At 42.3% G+C, this 20,718-nt stretch overlaps 1 protein-coding gene across 3 annotated transcripts in view; it reads right to left on the bottom strand.

Annotated features, from left to right (window-relative positions):
* Positions 1-2,354: 2,354 nt before the first annotated feature.
* The window catches only part of ampd1 (adenosine monophosphate deaminase 1 (isoform M)), a 133,377-nt gene continuing 115,013 nt past the window's right edge, over positions 2,355-20,718 (bottom strand). For all 3 annotated transcript variants that reach the window (XM_028796444.2, XM_028796442.2, XM_028796443.2), the window contains 5 exons: positions 18,003-18,166; positions 10,910-11,030; positions 9,087-9,260; positions 7,375-7,485; positions 2,355-2,763 (listed from right to left, as the gene is read on the bottom strand). In XM_028796444.2, the coding sequence (XP_028652277.1) occupies positions 2,605-2,763; positions 7,375-7,485; positions 9,087-9,260; positions 10,910-11,030; positions 18,003-18,166 (729 nt within the window). In that variant the 3' untranslated portion in view covers positions 2,355-2,604. The remainder of the gene's footprint in view (positions 2,764-7,374; positions 7,486-9,086; positions 9,261-10,909; positions 11,031-18,002; positions 18,167-20,718) is intronic.

The following is a 20,718-nucleotide window of genomic DNA, read 5'->3' as shown; positions in this document are numbered from 1 at the left end:
AGCAGGAAGTTCGTCTGTGACTCCGCCTCTCCCGCGCTCTACTCAAGTTTTATTGGTCAAAGATCTGTCACTCAAAAAATAATCCCAGCCCTTTACATCTGTCATCAGCTTCCCTAACTACACTAAATAGCCGAGGGTGCGGGTATCAAAGGGTGCGTGAAATGGGCAAAAATGGAGGGCATAGAACACTGAAATTTTAAAATATCAATCTACTTTAATTGAGGCTGTAGTTTTTTTCCGATTGACAGTCTTCCCTGAGCTGTCACTGCACTAAGAATACTATATACCATAATGATCTTAAATAAATACACTTTATTTACACTTTAAGTTCAGTTCTAAAGATAAACCAACCCACTCAAAGGAAAACATACTGGTTAATCCTGCAATAATAAATAAAACAACCGCATGGACTGTAAAAGGACTAAGATGATAACAGCAGATAAATGTATATGACAATCTTCAAATAAAACACGGCTGTAATCCTGGTCTTGAAATCCCTGAAACATTCACATGCAGATTGTGGAAGAAAATAATGGGCCATGGAGATGGGATACATAAGAAGATATACTGTAGGGAGAAATAAATACACCACAAAAAAACTACAATTATCCCTGTCCATATAAAGTATCCATCTATCTCTTATATTGTGCCTTTGACATCATTCTATTACATAGTGCCTTTCACATCTATCTATCTATCTATTACATAGTACCTTTCACGTCTATCTATCTATCTATCTATTATATAGTGCCTTTCACATCTATCTACAGTATCTATCTATTACATAGTGCCTTTCACGTCTATCTATCTATCTATCTATCTATTGGTTAAATAGTGTCTTGCCTATCTATCTATCTATCTATCATATAGTGCCTTTCATATCTATCTATCTATCTATGATATAGTGCCTTTCATATCTATCTATCTATCTATCTATGATATAGTGCCTTTCATATTTATCTATCTGTCTATCATATAGTGCCTTTCATATCTATCTATCTATCAATTATATAGTGTCTATCATATCTGTCTATCTATATATCTATCTGTTCTTCTATAATGCCTTTCACATCTATCTATCTATCATATAGTGCCTTTCATATCTATCTATCAATCATATAGTGCCTTTCATATCTATCTATCTATCTATCTATGATATAGTGCCTTTCACATCTATCTATCTATCTATCTATGATATAGTGCCTTTTATATCTATATATCTATCTATCTATCAATCATAGAGTGCCTTTCATATCTATCTATCTATCTATCTATGATATAGTGCCTTTCACATCTATCTATCTATCTATCTATGATATAGTGCCTTTCACATCTATCTATCTATCTATCAATCATATAGTGCCTTTCATATCTATCTATCTATCTATGATATAGTGCCTTTCACATCTATCTATCTATGATATAGTGCCTTTCATATCTATATATCTATCTATCAATTATATAGTGTCTTTCATATCTATCTATCCATCTGTATATTTTCACACTGATCAACCTATTATATAGTGCCTTTCATATCTATCATTTTATAGTATATTTAACCTCTATCCATATATTTTCCTTAGTGCCATTCACATCTCTCTCTCACTAACAGTCTTTCATGTTTCACGTTTTTCTTTTGTGCATTTCCCTAACATATATACTTAAGTTACCTGCTGAGCTGTTTGATCTCCGCCCCATCCAGTTGTGTTTTTTTTCCACTAAATCCTCCTTTTTCCCCCACCAAGCCCCCTTGAATCCCAAACCCCACGCCTCTTTCCGTTGTGTTTTGTCCAGATAATCTCTGCAGTCTTCTTTATTGAAGTATTTGCTCCGTTTGTAATCCCTGGCGATGTCTTCACATGTAGATTTTGCAATAAGCCAATGGCAGAGTATGTTTGTCTTTTCTGGTGATATCGTATCTATTTTGTACGTTGGCGGTGTACATTAAAGGTCCTGGGCTTTAACTCACAGCCGTTTTGTCCTTGAGGTGGCTGCTCACTTTCAGTACAAGTTCAGAGTTGTAGCATGGGCACATGAGATGGGAGGCACAGTACAGGAGCCTCTCCATTTTTATTTCATGTGCCAGACATGGCAGCAGTGGGGTGAAGAACCTTACAGTTCAGGGAGGCAACCCAAAAGTGAAATCCAAGAAAAGCAAATGGCTTGAGAGGTGTTTTAAAAGGCCAAGAATAAACAGCCTACCAAAATGACTTAAATGCCTGGCCCAGTCTCATGCATTAAACCAACATAAGGAAAACTGGTAAGCTGGAAATTCTTTTATGGGTCTCATTAGAAAGCTTTGTTATTTAAAATAACTGAACAATCAATTAAAAAAAAATGGAAAAACACATGGATTGTATTTAAATTTCACATTTATTTTCTCCATCATCAGTACAGTAGAAACCAATTTCCTGAGGGCAAAAATGTGTAACCTTTGTTCATATTCTGTCATTTCAAAAATGGGAGTCAATCTAACAATGGGGGAAAATAGGAAAAAAATAAATAAACACAAAATGCTAAAATTTAAATTTTGGGTTTGTGAAAGTGTCCAATAAGAGGCCTATCACTGGTGGGTTGGTGGGAGGGGGGAACGCAGAAGAAAAGTTACTCTGCTTGTTTGAGCCCATCAACAACAAGGCCAAGCTCGTAGCAGATGGTCTCGTAGCGGTAGGCCATTCGGATCTGAGCCACGTTGGTTTTGCGGATGTCGTTGCCCTCTGGACCTTCCTTCATGTAATTCTCTCCCAAAAAGCGAACTTTTTCCTGAGGAGAAAATACAAGTAAAGAGTTTAAAAAGAAAATTATTAAAATGTGTCAATAATGGATATTATTTTGATTTCATTGTGTTGTTATACATTTACTGGACAAATTATTAGGAACACCCGTATGCCTGCTTATCCATTCAATTATCTAATTAGCCAATCATGTGGCAGCAGCACAATGCATAAAATCCTGCAAATACAGGTCAGGAGCTTCAGTTCATGTTCACATCAAACGCCAGAATGGGGACAAAATGTGACCTCTGTGATTTCCACCATAGCATGATTGTTGGTGCCAGACGGGCTGATCTGTGTATTTTCTATTAAATTTTGATCTCCTTAGATTATCACTGTGGCACGGTGGCGCAGTGGGTAGCACTGCTGCCTCGCAGATGGGAGACCTGGGTTCGCTTCCCGGGTCCTCCCTGCATGGAGTCTGCATGTTCTCCCCGTGTCTCCTCCGGGCGCTCCGGTTTCCTCCCACAGTCCAAAGACATGCAGGTTAGGTGGACTGGCGATTCTAAATTGTCCCTAGTGTGTGCTTGGTGTATGGACGTGTTTGTTTGTGTCCTGAGGTGGGTTGGCACCCTGCACAGGATTGGTTCCTGCCTTGTGCCCTGTGTTGGCTGGGATTGGCTCCAGCAGACCCCCGTGACCCTGTAGTTAGGAATATAGCGGGTTGGAAAATGGATGGATGGATAGATTATCACACACAGCAGCATCTACAGTTTACTCAGAATGATGCAAAAAACCAAAAACATCCAGTGAGCGTCAGTTCTGTTGGAAGAAGACACCTTAGTGATGACAGAGGCCAGAGGAGAATGGCCAGACTGCGTCGAGCTGACAGAAAGGCAACAGTAACTGAGATAACCAACTGTGGTGAGCAGAAAAGCATCTCAGAATGCACAGCATGTCAGACCTTGAGGTGGATGGGCTACAACAGCAGAAGACCAAGTCGGGTTTCACTCTTGTCAGCCAAGAAAAGAAAGTTGGGGCTGCAGTGGGCACCGACTCACCCAAACTGAACAGTTGAAAACTGAAGAGATGCAGCCTGGTCTGATGAGTCTCAATGTCTTCTGTGTCACACACATATGGTATGGTCAACATTTGGTGCCAACAGAATGAATACATACACCTGCCTTGTGCCAACCATCCAGGCTTGTGGTGCTGGGATAATGGTTTTCTTAACACACATTGAGCCCATTAATACCATTAATCATTGTTTGAGTGGCGCTCATTTTGAGTACTTCACAAGACCACGTGCACCCTTTCATGGCCTGCAATTGACCCATCTTCTAATGGCTGCTTCCAGCATGACAAGGCACCATGTCACAATACAAACTGGTTTCATGAACATGGCAATGTGTTCAGCGTTCTTCAGTGGCCTTCCCAGCCAGTAGATCTCAGACCTTTGAGATGTGGAAGAACAGGAGATCAGCAGCCTGAAATCTGCAGACGTTTTGTGATGCAGTCACATCAACATGGACCAGAATCTCAAAGGAACGTTTCCATAATCTTGTGGAACCCATGGCATGAAGAACTGAGGCCATTTAGAGAGCAAAAGGAAGTCCTACCTAGAAGTGTTTTTAAAAATTTCCTCAGATAGTGTGTGTCAAAAAGGCACTTTGGGATCACTTGAAAAACTTATGTTATTATAGTGGAATAATAATCCATCCATCCATCCATCCATTTTCCAACCTGCTGAATCCGAACACAGGGTCACGGGGGTCTGCTGGAGCCAATCCCAGTCAACACAGGGCACAAGGCAGGAACCAATCCCGGGCAGGGTGCCAACCCACCGCAGGACACACACACAAACACCCACACACCAAGCACAAACACATTAGGGTCAATTGAGAATCACCAATCCACCTAACCTGCATGTCTTTGGACTGTGGGAGGAAACCCGCACAGACACGGGGAGAACATGCAAACTCCACGCAGGGAGGACCCGGGAAGCGAACCTCAGGTCTCCTAACTGCGAGGCAGCAGCGCTACCACTGCGCCACCGTGCCGCCCATGGAATAATAAGCAACTACTAAATTACATAAAACACAACATAACAAATCAGCATCCCCTGGGGTCCATCGTGCAACCCTGTTGCTTCGAGCAAAGCACAGAAACCAGTACTGGACAGGGTGGCACATACCATTGCAGGATTACGTACACACTTACACTCGCACCGGCCCAGTTTGGAATTACCAACCAACCTAACCCACATGTCTTTGAGAAGAAGCAGGAGAACAACAACCCGAAGAGCAGGACATGAATGAAAATCTAACTGAATGCAAATATTTTTTTTACATATTACATTCCCTGAAGGAAGTCTCTTCTAGTCGTCCTTCCAAAGTTTGTTGGCAAGTCCTGCCTTGGTAGTAACTCTGTGGAAGTGCTTTTCTCACCACTCAAAGTGTATTACATAGTGAGCGGGAGCCACTTCAACCACCGCTAATGTGCAGTATCCACCTGAATGATGCGACGGCAGCCATTTTTGCACCAGTAAGCTAATAGGTGGTGAAGTGGTAAGAAAGTGATAGCCAATTAGAGACAGGGGATCATTAGGGGGTGTGAAGGACGGCCAGCAGGCTTACCCAGCCTGGATGCCCTCAGAATGGAATGACCAAGGGAGAGAGTATGCACAGGGCATTATCTCCCCCGGAGCGCTAGATGGCAACCCTCTTGGGTTGCAGCAGTGCCTCAGATTCCCACAGGGTAGCATGGGACATGGAGTTCTTCATCTCAGCCCAGTTGGATTCTGTGGTTGCCCCCGGTCATTGGGCTACAGGCACTGGGGAGCCCTGAGTCATGGGATTTCTGTCTTACACAGAAGTGCTTTCGGAAAACATGTATGGAAGACTGAAAGTACTCCTGGGTAGAAGATAAAAGGAGCTGCCTGCTTCAGATGGATGAGCCAGAGTCAGGAGAAAGGTGGACAAAGGATGTGAGAAGGAGTGGAGGAGGCAGTGACAGAGAGAAAGAGAAAAAGAGTTGCTTTATTGTGCCGAAAATTGTGCATATTACATATACTTGTGGCTGTGGTGGTGGGAAATGCTTGTTTTAAAGAGTTTCCCACAAATAAAGACTCTTTGTGATTTTAACTTGTGTCCGTGCCAGTTTGTGTTGGGTGTCTGAGGTGCTGGAGTGCCCCCTGGTGTCCACAGAGGGCAGAATTTAGCCTGGACATTGGGATACACCCTACTCTTTACAATGGCTGCCTAAAGATCTTTTATGACCACAGAGAGTCAGGACCTTCATTTTACGTTTCATCTGAAGGACAGTGCCATTTTTATAGCACAGTGTCCCTGTCACTGCACTGGGGCATTGGGATCCACACAAAGACCATAGGGTAAGCACCCCCTGCTGGCCTCACCAACACATCTTCCAGCAGCAACCTAATCTTCTCCTAGATGGTCTCCCATCCAAGTACTGGCCAGGCCTGAACATCTTTAGCTTCATGTGGATGACCTGTTCTGAACTGCAGGTGGTGTAGCTCCTTTGCTTCTTCTAACGTAGACTGGCTGGTGTTGCAATTTGAATGGTAGAGGGGACCTACTTTTCTTGTTTCGCTAGCAGTAAAGCTGGTTAGAGTTTAGAGTTTATCTAATATAATCCAATCTAATCAAATTTGTGTTGAAATTGTAAAGGACAGCATGCATGGGCTGGCATTGGGATTGACCGGATTCCCCCTAACCAGCCGGGGGAGGCTCCGTATCAAGGCTGTATGCCTGCCCAACCTGCTAGATGGCAGCATCCCTGGGCTTCAGTACCCATTTGGACACCCCCAAAGAATGCTGGGAACTGTAGTCCAGTGGGGGGAAGCTCTGCTGGGTTTTCCACAGGTGCCACCAGAGAGAGAGCTCCAGGGAGTTACGCTCCTTACTTTATGGGACTTCTGTATCACACGGAAATGATTCCAATGAGCACAGAAGTACTGCTAGGTCTTCAATAAAAAGAAGCACACTGCCTTGTCCAGGCGAGTCTGAGTAAAGAGAGGAACTGATCAAACTTGTCTGGAAGGAATGGAGGAATAAAAGAGAGAGAGAGACTTGTGTCATTGTGGTTGGGGTTTAGGGTGCTGCACCCTCCCCTATTAGTCACAGAATTAAATGGGTTTTTGCCCTGCCTCATCATTCGGCCCACTGCAACAGTTAACATTTGCATCAGTGTTGGCGTATTATTATTAAGGCTAATATGTCTGATCTAATGTTTCACCATAAGTATTATGCTCACTGCTGTATTATATTTATTTGTACTAAATGTATGTGTTCTTTGTGATATGTTTTATTGTCACGTCATGGTCTCTTCTGTAAAGCCTGCTGACAAACCAAATTTCCCTCTTGGGACAATAAAAAATGAATTGAATTGAACAGAATTGTAAATTGTGCAGACACACATGAAACAGGGTATGCTTGAACAAATCTCTCAGTGTCAGTTTGAAAGAGCCTGCACAAGGACTCATGTCAACAAGTAAAATATGCTGCTGCCCAATTGAGTCAAGTATAATTTGAAGCTTTTTTCCTTTCTCTTTTCCCACGATGCACACCTTATCAGTCTAGTCACGCAGTATCTACATTACAAAACACCACTGCCCCACCATCCTCAAGCCATACTGTACCTCGTGAGAGAGACCACTCTGCAGGACGCTGCTCCGGGAGATTTCACACAAGTCACAAGTGCTGAGTTTGAACACCTGGGCTGCAATGGCGTATTCTTCCATCAGTGGCTCCTGTTCATGTTCAAGAAATATGAAGAATGATTATTCTGCACTAACATGACATTTCCTTGCAGAGTCATTCAGCATAGTTCAAGACATCCTATTTCCTCCGTAGATATTTTATTTTGTTGCTATCAGATGAAGGAATCAGCAAGCGGTCGTCAAGTTTGAAATCTGCATTAACCACGTCATACGTGTGTTTAAAGCTTTTAAACTTCAAACCCTGAGGTTGTAGTTTCAAATCCTGCTTCTAACACTGTGTCACCATGAGCAAGTCACTTCACCTGCCAAAACAAAGGAAATGTACTTCATTGTGCCTGAAATGTTGTAAGTCACCCTGGATAAACGTGTCAGCCAAATAATAAGTAATATGCTTGGAGCGATCATCTTCAAAGCTGTAAATTAGTTAGAGCCCGTGTGAGGATATTAAAATTACATCCTTCAAATGTATTTGGTATTCCTTACTAAGTTTTCAGTCTTCACTAATGTAGTGGATAGCTGGCAGGTCCATTTTGATAGATAGATAGATAGATAGATAGATAGATAGATAGATAGATAGATAGATAGATAGATAGATAGATAGATAGATAGATAGATAGATAGATAGATAGATAGATAGATAGATAGATAGATAGATATTGATTTTAGTATAGTCGGCAGGATAGATAGATAGATAGATAGATAGATAGATAGATAGATAGATAGATAGATAGATAGATAGATAGATAGATAGATAGATATTGATTTTAGTATAGTCGGCAGGATAGATAGATAGATAGATAGATAGATAGATAGATAGATAGATAGATAGATAGATAGATAGATAGATAGATAGATAGATAGATAGATATTGTCTTTGTCACTTTTACAAAGGAAAATAATAACAAACCGAATAGTAATAAAAGTACTTTACAAAATGTACAAATTGCATTTAAGGTCTATATTGCACAATGAGAGAATGATACAGGACAGTTTTATTCTGAGTTCTGGCCTGGGGATCACCTTCACTGGCTCTGAGATGGTAAGCAGTACCATCTAGGGACAAGAGGGGGCGCGGGTGCTAAACACTTCTAGTCTTTCAACCGCACTTTTGACAAGGTAACCAAGGGTGACAGCTAGCCCCGCCCCTTCTGCCCAGGATGCCATAAAAAAACAAAAAACAAAGGAGGAATTCTTTTGAAACCAGGATCTTAACTGAGACAGAGCTCCCGCTGTCATGCCATAGTAAAGGAAACACACACACACCCCCATTCCCCCCCCGCCCCCCTTTAAGCAAGTGCCAAGGGCATGGATCCTTTTTCTTAAGCCGGGTAGCATGGCTGGCACCCCAGCTTTTCTTCTGGCTTCTCAGTCTGGTCATTCGGTCAGACCCTTTCGATAACATGATGTTTTAGATAAGATGATGTTTTCTAAGATCCACGCTAAAAAAGCCTGATGTAATGACACTCTATGCTCCATACACCACCCTAAGATTTCTTGAGGAGGAGTTCACTTATTTTAATCTTAAATCTGTTATTAGCTGTCTTGGGCTCTGTTGGCACATGACATAAGCAGTGTGTATTGATTGACTTTGGATTGTCCTTCACATCCACCCTCCAAACTCATTCACCCACCTTAGTGTAGTGGAACTGCATCGGATCATCAGTGGAAAGAGAAATGACGAGGCCCTTCTGATGGAACTCCAGCAGCGGGTTCTTGGCATATTCCAGGAAAAGGCTGTTATTACTCAAAGGGGACATGGCGATAGGAATCTGGGTCAGAAAGTACAAATACTGGAGGACTGGGCTCTGGAAAAAGGAAATATAAAAGACAAGCGTCAGCACAACATATTGTTTCACATGCGTTCCTATCTTAAAAGCATACTATGAAGCGATAAAACCTCCCAACTTTAAGGCATCCATACCCTGGCGTGATGTTAGGGCAGCAATTTCCGATAAATAATAATAATAATTCATTACATTTATATAGAGCTATTATCACTACTCAAAGTGTGGGGAGCCTCTTCAACCACCATACAACCAATTTGCAACATCCACATGGATGAAGCAATGGTAACCATTTTTGCACCAGTACGCTCACCACACATTACCTATTAGGTGGTGGAGTGGTGAGAGAGAGAGACGATTAGAGACAGGGAATTATTAGGGGGCCAGAATGACTGGGCCGTGGTGGGCAATTTAGCCTGAACATTGGGATACACCCTACTCTTAACGAAGGTTGCCCAGGGACCTTCTATGACCACAGGACCTCAGTTTTACATCTCATCTGAAGGACAGCTCCATTTTAACATCACTGTTACCCCTAATCACCGCACTGGGACATTGGGATCCACACACAAACCACTGGGTGCCCCCTGCTGGTCTTGCCGACACCTCTTGCAGCAGCAACCCAAGCTTTTCCTAGATGGTCTCCCATCTAAGTACTAGCCGGGCCCAAACATGCTTAGCTTCAAGTAGCTGACCCAGTGACTCCAGCAGGTCTGCTCTGCCAGACTACATTTCCCAGCATGCCTTTCTGGTTTCCTACTGGGCATCAAGATCCAGGGCTGCTGCCATCTAGCGTGCTGGGGGAATAAAAAGCCTCGATCGACGTCTTTCTTTCCCAGTGGGCTGTCTGTCCATCCCTTTTGGTCCTTCCTTTCGGGTCTGATCCCTTCTTCCTCCCCGGCCGGGATGCTTATCTGCCTATTAGGCGTCTCCCGTCCGGGTAAGGAACCATCCCCTCTCCTGGCTGGGATGCCCTTCCAGCCCATGTGGCATCTACAAGGGATTTCAAGCATATCCAATGGTATGCAAATGCACAACACAGTCGATATGATGAGATGGACTCACCATTGTACCATTAAACCCATTTTAATAAATGGCTGTTTTGCTATGCTAGCTTTGACAATAATGTTCATTCAAAACAGGAAATAGGTTCCTGAAGTCCATCGCTACCAGTGTAAAGGCTTAGTAAAGGTTTAATAATGTTGAGATAAATATATTTTAAAACAGGTGTACATCAAAGATGTGATGATTTTTAAAAGGTTAGTATGAATGGCCATGCGCTCCATTAGTTCCAATGTCAAGCACCAGTGTCGGTAAAATGATTCTTTAAATTTATAGAAAACCCAGATGTTTGGAGCACGATTTTGCGTGACAAACACTTATATGCCCTCTTTGTAAAGAAATAACTTTTACTTGAAAAATACCAAACTTATCTTTTAATACAAAATCTTCTTTGCACCTCTGCTACACATTTAGATTCAACCGCATGCAATAATGGTGAACACGTGATGAGGCTTCAACCAGCTGGCCACGGCCACTGAAAGTGCGCTTAGCAGACGACACGGCCGCAGCACTACAGTATTTATACAGAACTATCGTACGCTGTCTCTCCCTTATTCAGATTGTATTTACAATGTAAACACATTTTATAATATTAAGACCTGACTGACCTTTTTAAGGTTGAGACCATGGGAGATGTTGTCAGCAGTCATGAAAGAAGCCAGCAAATGAGTCACCGCACCGGCTTCACCGCAGTGTGGACGGAACAGGAAGGTGTTCATCCCTCGCTGCCTGAGGTACACAGAAAAGACAATGTTACACTAAAGCCCCATCCGTACCTGAATGCTCTTTATTTTTACGGATTCTTTTTTTCTAACATTTCCACTGGTAATCAAGTGCACAAGGATGGTAAAAAGAATCAGAAATCAAAAATGATTTTAAGGAATATTACAATATAATATTATCTTGATATGTGAGTCATAATACAATAAAACCAGAATTTGTAAAAAATATTTTGAATATATACAGTACATATATATACGTCAGCTTAAAATTCCTAGAGCTAAACTTAAAAGAAGTTGTGAGGCGGCCTTCTGCTGTTATGCACCTAAAATCTGGAATAGCTGACCGATAGAAATTGATACGGTGGAGCACTTTAAAACACTGCTGAAAACACATTACTTTAACATGGCTTTCTCATAGCTTCATCTTAGTTTAATCTTGATGCTCTGTATATTCAATTAATTATCATTATTATTCATGGTGGCTCTAAAATCCGTACTAACCCCTACTTTCTCTTCTGTTCTTTTTCTGGTTTTCTGTGGTGCTGATCTGCACCACCACCACCTGATCAAAGCAAAGTGATGTCCTTACATTGATGGATTAAAGGCCAGAAGTCCCCATGACTGTCATCATCAAGTTATTCCATGTGATCCCTGAATACCATGAGGACTGATTGAGGTCATTGATGTTAGGTAGAATGCATAGAGGGGGCTGGGTGGTCTCGTGGTCTCAGAACCCCTGCAGATTTTATTTTATTTTTCTCCAGCCGTCTGGAGTTTTTTTTTGTTTTTTCTGTCCTCCCTGGCCATCGGGCCTTACTTTTATTCTATGTTAATTAGTGTTCCCTAATTTTAATTCTTATTTATTTTGTCTTATTTTTATTTCTTCATCATGTAAAGCACTTTGAGCTACATAATTTGTATGAAAATGAGCTATAGAAATAAATGTTGTTGTTGTTGTTATTCAAGGAGTGGATGTAGAGGCGGTGCACTCCTATTAGTACTTGCGGATCCACATCAAAGACAGGTTGGATTGGTCTCATAACACAGAGGAACTGAGAAGAAAGGGCAGAGCAGGCTCTTCTTCCTTAGGAGACTTCCTTTAATGTGGCAACTGACATCCTTCGACAGCTCTGTAATGGCCAGTGTGGTGTGCCGGGCTGGTAATACTGTGCCCAGAGAGTGTATATGTGAATGCGGTTAAAATTCTGGGTGCTATACAGTATATAGTTGTGCTCATCAGTTTACATACCCTGGCGGAATTTGTGAAATATTGACCACTGTTTGGAAATACAGTGCATCTGGAAAGTATTCACAGCGCATCACTTTTTCCACATTTTGTTATGTTAAAGCCTTATTCCAAAATGGATTAAATTCTTTTTTTTCCTTAGAATTCTACACACAACACCCCATAATGACAACGTTAAAAAAGTTTACTTGAAATTTTTGCAAATTTATTAAAAATAAAAAAAAATGAGAAAGCACATGTACATAAGTATTCACAGCCTTTGCCATGAAGCTCAAAATTGAGCTCAGGTGCATCCTGTTTCCCCTGATCATCCTTGAGATGTTTCTGCAGCTTCATTGGAGTCCACCTGTGGTAAATTCAGTTGGTTGGACATGATTTGGAAAGGCACACACCTGTCTATATAAGGTCCCACAGTTGACAGTCCATGTCAGAGCACAAACCAAGCATGAAGTCAAAGGAATTGTCTGTAGACCTCCGAGACAGGATTGTCTCAAGGCACAAATCTGGGGAAGGTTACAGAAAAATTTCTGCTGCTTTGAAGGTCCCAATGAGCACAGTGGCCTCCATCATCCATAAGTGGAAGAAGTTTGAAACCACCAGGACTCTTGCTAGAGTTGGCCGGCCATCTAAACTGAGCGATCGGGGGGAGAAGGGCCTTAGTCAGGGAGGTGGCCAAGAACCTGATGGTAACTCTGTCAGAGCTCCAGAGGCCCTCTGTGGAGAGAGGAGAACCTTCCAGAAGGACAACCATCTCTGAGACAAAGATTGAACTCTTTGGTGTGAATGCCAAGCGTCATGTTTGGAGGAAACCTGGCACCATCCCTACAGTGAAGCATGGTGGTGGCAGCATCATGCTGTGGGGATGTTTTTCAGCAGCAGGGACTGGGAGACTAGTCAGGATAAAGTGAAAGATAACTGCAGCAATGTACAGAGACATCCTGAATGAAAACCTGCTCCAGAGCGCTCTTGACCTCAGACTGGGGCGACGGTTCATCTTCCAGCAGGACAACGACACTAAGCACACAGTCAAGATATCAAAGGAGTGGCTTCAGGACAACTCTGTGAATGTCCTTGAGTGGCCCAGCCAGAGCCCAGACTTGAATCCGATTGAACATCTCTGGAGAGATCTTCAAATGGCTGTGCACCGACGCTTCCCATCCAACCTGATGGAGCTTGAGAGGTGCTGCAAAGAGGAATGGGCGAAACTGGCCAAGGATAGGTGTGCCAAGCTTGTGGCATCATATTCAAAAAGACTTGAGGCTGTAATTGCTGCCAGAGTTGCATCGACAAAGTATTGAGCAAAGGCAGTGAATACTTATGTACATGAGATTTCTCAGTTTTTTTATTTTTAATAAATTTGTAAAAACCTCAAGTTTCATTACATCTTGCCTGAAGAAGGGGCCTGAGTTGCCTCGAAAGCTTGCATATTGTAATCTTTTTAGTTAGCCAATAAAAGGTGTCATTTTGCTTGGCTTTTCTCTACATTCATAATGGCTAACACGGTACAACACCCTAGTACTACAAAAATCTCAAGTAAACTTTTTTCACGTTGTCATTATGGGGTGTTGTGTGCAGAATTCTGAGGAAAAAATGAATTTAATCCATTTTGGAATAAGGCTGTAACATAAGAAAATGTGGAAAAAGTGATGTGCTGTGAATACTTTCCGGATGCACTGTAAGTAATTACGCAGAACTTTTTCCTTTTAATTAGGGAGCGTGCTCAGGCTCATCAATTTATTATCACCCAATTGTGCACACCCTTTTAAAATCACAATGATAACTGAAATCCCCCAAATGGGCCTGTTCAAACATTTACACACCCTTGAATGTTGGGGCTAATAAGATACACACAAGTCGACACACACAGGTTCAAATTAAGGGTAATAAAGTGAGAGGGTCCACACCTGTAATCAGTGACTTTGTATAAATAGTCAATTTAAATTCATGCAGCGCTGCACTGACTTTGCTGGATAGCAAGCGATGGGGAAAGCAGAAAAAAAACTGTTAGAAGATCTGCGAGAAAAGATTGTTAATTTGTATAAATCAGTAAAAGGATATAAAAAGATATCCACAGATCAGAAAATGTCTGTCAGTAGTGTACAGACTCTGATAACAAAGTGGATAGTTAGGGGTTCTGCTGTTACCAAGCCACGGTCAAGTAGACCAACCGCGATTTCAGCCACAACTGCCAGAATCATTTGTTGTAATGCCAAACGATGGCCAATATTTAACAAATTCTGCCAGGCTGTGTAAAATTACGAGCACAACATTACATGTACAATGCTACTGGCATGTTTTCATTAAATTATTAATGAAACTTTCACAGGAAAGCAAAACAGTATTCATTTCTCAAATGTTAAGTTCTTTATTAATTAACCATTAAGGATGACATCCTGCTCGTCCACATCAAGTCAAGTCAAGCTGAGGAACATGCACTGGTACCCCACTACACAACGAGACAACTCTGGATCCTGGTTGGCAATCCCCCCAAGCAGACACGCGGTCCAGTCCCACCCTCCAGTAATGACCCTCTATCTGCCACAGCCCGATGTTACATGGGTGACCCCTTGGCCTGGTCCAGACACTTGGGTCCCCAACAATGAGGATCTTATGAGCCGGATCACCCTCGGGGAAATGCGGCACATGGTCGTAGTGCCGTAACTTACGCTCCCTCACAATGCAGGTAATGTGCCTCATTCGGGACACCATGAGCAACACAAAGTCAAACCAATGGTACCCAAGGATTTTCCGGAGAAACACCGAAGGAGTCCAGTCTTCATCTCAGGTCACTGGATAGTGTCCATGTCTCGCAACCATATAGCAAAACAGGCAGCAACAGGGGCCTCATGCATAACCGCCGTGCGTAGAACTCACACTATAACATGGAGTAAGCACAAAAGCAGGAATGTGTGTATGCAGGAATCTGTACGTACGCAAACTTCCACGTTCTTCGGCTACATAAATCCCGATCAGCGTGAAAAGTAAAGCACGTGCTCGCGTCTTCTGTCCCGCCCCAACTCCTCCCAGAATTACGCCTCTTTGAATATGCAATTCAATATAAATAGCCTTCTGTGAAAAGACAATGGGAAAAGCACGGGGGAAAATATAAGAATTTCAGCGAATACCAAATGGAGGCAAAGGAAACACGTACTATTTGTTGGTTTAAACAGTGGTATAGTCAATAAAATGAAGTTGATCAAGTGATAGAGTGTCAGAGAAACTCGAAAGCTCAAGTTCACAAAATCACATATCAAAGTCTCCGTGAAAAGGCAAGTCGTAGCCCACCGTCTGAGTGTCATATGAAAGCTTATTAGGGTACAGACAAAAAAAATAGGCACACAGTGGGAAAAAAGCACAAAATGTCAACTTTAATCTCGAAATTTCCACCTTAATCACGTAGTTTATTTTGCCATTAAAGTAGAACATCATAAACTTCATCTTAAAATCGTTTAATTTACTAGTTTCTCAAATCCCATTGTAACTAAAGTAGCACATTAAATGCTTTGTTCTGTATTTGATCTTCTATGTGTGTGAATCACTACCTGCTTCTTAAACGGGCCTTCTTTTTCTCTGACAGGACACAGAATCCATTACATTCGTGATATTACAGCTCTCTGAATAATTAAAATACTGAGATGTGTACGTGATATCTTTTTCATGATGATAGGAGTTAAAGCATGTTATTAAACATGGGAACACGGTGGCACAGTGCTTGTTCATGTCTCACGTAAGAGGCTTGCTGCGCCATGCGCGACCTTCAATGAAATAATTTATTGCAGCAGTACTGTCTCTTTCAAATGTACTAACGCCCAGTTCCTGTCCTTACTTTTCTTTCTCCAAATACCCAATTGCCACACAATCAGCTCTGTAATAGACATGAAGCCATCTGCAAGCTTAGAACGCCGATTCTTCAAAACTTTTAAGGAACATTGAAATATCTTCGTAGTACATGTTTAATTATTCTATCCGTGTATCCTTCCAGTGTCGCGTCAGCACGAGCAAGAATGCAACACAATGCAGGAACAATCCATGAACTAGCTAGCGCTGCGGTACCGTGTCTTCACATGTTTAATTATTAACAATACAGATTATTTAAATGAAGTTAAAGTTTTATCTGTATAATATAATCAACATATTTTGCTGCATTTCATCTTAAAAATGATATCGTCATCGTATGTAAATACGCGCTTTATAAAGTGGCGCAGGTTGTGCAATATTATAACTGTATCCCAAGTTTACAGTGAGGTGATTGTACTTATAAGTCCAAACAGTTCTACAAGGAGCACTTGATGGACTGATTGAGTGCGTTTATAGTTCTTGGGATGAAACTTTTTCTAAACCGCGAAGTTCGTACAGGAAAGTCTCTGAAACGTTTTGCTGTGGCTGAGTCAGCGTCTTCTTCATGCTGTGTACCGATAATTCTCTTTCCGATCAGCTGCTGCTGTGATTCCCCACTCAGATACAGTGATATAAATACTCCGAGTGGTGCAGTGAGAGTAATATGGAAAAAGATGATCTGCTGTGGCAACCCTTAACGGGAGCAGCTGAAAGAAGAAGATGCATTGAGAGTAACAATGCTAAAGCAGTTATGGTATTTGGAATACTATGGCTATTCCCTAGACCATTATATTGCTGCAGGTTAATTACAATCAGATCCATCCATCCATCCATTTTCCAACCCGCTGACTCCGAAAACAGGGTCACGGGGGTCTGCTGGAGCCAATCCCAGCCAACACAGGGCACAAGGCAGGAAACAATCCCGGGCAGGGTGCCAACCCACCACAGGACACACACAAACCAAGCACGCACTAGGGCCAATTTAGAATCGCCAATCCACCTAACCTGCATGTCTTTGGACTGTGGGAGGAAACCGGAGCGCCCGGAGGAAACCCACGCAGACACGGGAAGAACATGCAAACTCCGCGCAGGGAGGACCCGGGAAGCGAACCCAGGTCTCCTAACTGCGAGGCAGCAGCGCTACCACTGCGCCACCATGCCGCCCTACAATCAGATGCATTACACTAATAAACAATATGCAGTTAGTTTCAGTGTATTTATAAAGCTGCGTCAGGAATGTGGGTTTAAGAAAGAAAGGGTAACCACACAGGAACAGTAGCACTGCTTTGACGCTGGGTGCCGCCAGTCTGCAAAACTGAGCGGAGAAATTTGCGTACGCCAGAGCATGAGGTACCGTGGAAAAGTGTGTGGCTTTACGGCAAGTTTAGGTTTTATACATCGCGATTTGAGCGTGGAAACGTTCGATCGCAACATTTCTGTGTGTACACACCATTTATACATGAGGCCCCAGGACTCTATAGACTTGGACCTTCGTCCTTCTGCATAGATATCAGGAGCGCCACACACCCCTTTCCAGAGACCTCATGACCCCCCATGCTCTCTCAATCCATCTACTGACTTCATAGGAAGAGTCACCAGAGTCATGAATGTCACTGCAGAGGTATGTAAACCTCATGTTTTCAATAAACTGAACTTAATTGGCCAATTGCTGATAAAGGTAGAAAGGGAAGAAGACCTACGGTGTTTAAGAGTGAAATCATGCTCAGTGGAGATGAAGCCAGATTTTAATTGCTATCATCTAGTAGAACTTGGCTTTGAGCAGATAAAAATTACATATTATGGATAACTAATCAGAGTTGATCATGTTTGCAAAAAAGGCTTGACAATAAAACAGTTGGCCATACTGTGAATTAAATAATAAGCAGTGAGACTCACTTGCGAAGCTGGTTGATAACCATGATGTTAGCATACATATAGTAGATGTAGTAAGAATAAGATGGGTTCTTCTCAATGTTCCATTCCTCAGGCTTGGGACTCTTAGTAGAAAACATATGACCACTGTGCTTTGACTCGTCATCCACACTGTCAAATCCTGTCACCTGCAAATTAGAAAAGTGAGGAAATCATGAAGAAGAAAGTATCAGCGTGGTTTCTAGAAGAAATAAATTGTTACAATTTGAGTGCACAAACAAATAGCCTACAAAGAATCCACAAAATCAGGCCAGGTACTTCCCTAGCCTGCATGGTATAGGCCTCACACGAGGTAGCCTAACTCCAAACTAAATTGGCAAGCTTCAGCCTACACAGGCCCAAAAAGGGGATCTAGCTTCAAAAGTTTAAAATAATGTAAATATTCCAAAAAAATACCAAAACCGTTCAGGAATGCCCCACGAGGGGTGATGAACCATGAAAACCTCTGGCTTGGAGATAAGTCCAAAACAAAATTTTTATAAATGCCGGTATTTATTTCAAAAGAATAGCACAAAAGAACACCAAAGTAGACAATAAGAATTTGCCTAAATTGTAATCCAAGGCATACAAGTCCTAATGCAAATCTTCAGGCAAAAAAAAACAATACACAAAATAATGCACTACCCTCAAAGGACAATCAATGCACTGCTGAAGGATCCATTGCCACCCTCTCTATATAAAGGCTGAGGACAGTCCTTTAGCTGTGTTGTCAGGATGGCCTGCCTCTTGGTGTCCCATCCACAAAATACAAGGGACACAGGAGAACAAGTTATATATAGAGATTAAATAATAATTAAATTGAACAATGGTAACAAAAAAATCTCTCTATTATATAAAAAATATAAAAATCATGGGACGAGACCAAACTTTTTAGCCTGGAACGAGACGAGTCTTTGTGCCAAGAGATTTAACCACGCCCGGGGCTGGAAATAAAAGACAAAGAGCAGATGACAAAGTAGAACGTCGTAAAGAGGTTCAAAAACATTTGCGTGATACACGTGCAGAGCAGGTTAGAGATAATGAAAGTACTAAAATTTTAAAGTCTCAAAAAATGATAGTAAAGATCGCATTAGCGCAAACAAATGGAAATTATTATTCTGTGAAATAACGGAACAGCGAAGAGAGATCAAATATATGGACATAGATGATATGACAGAAGTATGTAGATATTGTTCGGCTTTAAAGTTTAAGTCAGAGACTTGTAGATCATCCAATTCGTGTTGCCATCAGGGAAAAGTAGTGTTTCTTTCCAATGAAGAGGCTTATCCGCAAGAAATAAAAGATTTGTTGTTTGGTAAAAGTAAAATCCACATACAGTGCATCCGGAAAGTATTCACAGCACATCACTTTTTCCACATTTTGTTATGTTACAGCCTTATTCCAAAATGGATTAAATTCATTTATTTTCCTCAGAATTCTACACACAACATCCCATAATGACAACGTGAAAAAAGTTTACTTGAGGTTTTTGCAAATTTATTAAAAATAACAAAACTGAGAAATCCCATGTACATAAGTATTCACAGCCTTTCCTCAATACTTTGTCCGTGCACCTTTGGTAACAATTCCAGCCTCAAGTCTTTTTGAATATGATGCCACAAGCTTGGCACACCTATCCTTGGCCAGTTTCGCCCATTCCTCTTTGCAGCACCTCTCAAGCTCCATCAGGTTGGATGGGAAGAGTCGGTGCACAGCCATCTTAAGATCTCTCCAGAGATGTTCAATCGGATTCAAGTCTGGGCTCTGGCTGGGCCACTCAAGGACATTCACAGAGTTGTCCTGAAGCCACTCCTTTGATATCTTGGCTGTGTGCTTAGGGTCGTTGTCCTGCTGGAAGATGAACCGTCGCCCCAGTCTGAGGTCAAGAGCGCTCTGGAGCAGGTTTTCATCCAGGATGTCTCTGTACATTGCTGCAGTCATCTTTCCCTTTATCCTGACTAGTCTCCCAGTTCCTGCCGCTGAAAAACATCCCCACAGCATGATGCTGCCACCACCATGCTTCACTGTAGGGATGGTATTGGCCTGGTGATGAGCGGTGCCTGGTTTCCTCCAAACGTGACACCTGGCATTCACACCAAAGAGTTCAATCTTTGTCTCATCAGACCAGAGAATTTTCTTTCTCATGGTCTGAGAGTCCTTCAGGTGCCTTTTGGCAAACTCCAGGCGGGCTGCCGTGTGCCTTTTACTAAGGAGTGGCTTCTGTCTGGCCACTCTACCATACAGGCCTGATTGGTGGATTGCTGCAGAGATGGTTGTCCTTCTGGATGGTTCCCCTCTCTCCACAGAGGATCTCTGGAGCTCTGACAGAGTGACCATCAGGTTCTTGGTCACCTCCCTGACTAAGGCCCTTCTCCCCCGATTGCTCAGTTTAGATGGCCAGCCAGCTCTAGGAAGACTCCTGGTGGTTTCGAACTTCTTTCACTTACGGATGATGGAGGCCACTGTGCTCATTGGGACCTTCAAAGCAGCAGAAATTTTTCTGTAACCTTCCCCAGATATGTGCCTCGAGACAATCCTGTCTCGGAGGTCTACAGACAATTCCTTTGACTTCATGCTTGGTTTGTGCTCTGACATGAACTGTCAACTGTGGGACCTTATATAGACAGGTGTGTGCCTTTCCAAATCATGTCCAGTCAACTGAATTTACCACAGGTGGACTCCAATGAAGCTGCAGAAACAT

This window comes from Erpetoichthys calabaricus, chromosome 3 (genome assembly GCF_900747795.2).
Source record: "Erpetoichthys calabaricus chromosome 3, fErpCal1.3, whole genome shotgun sequence".
Lineage (NCBI taxonomy): Eukaryota > Metazoa > Chordata > Cladistia > Polypteriformes > Polypteridae > Erpetoichthys > Erpetoichthys calabaricus.
Note: the sequence above shows the minus strand (reverse complement) of the source record. Positions and strands in the feature narration are given on the sequence as shown.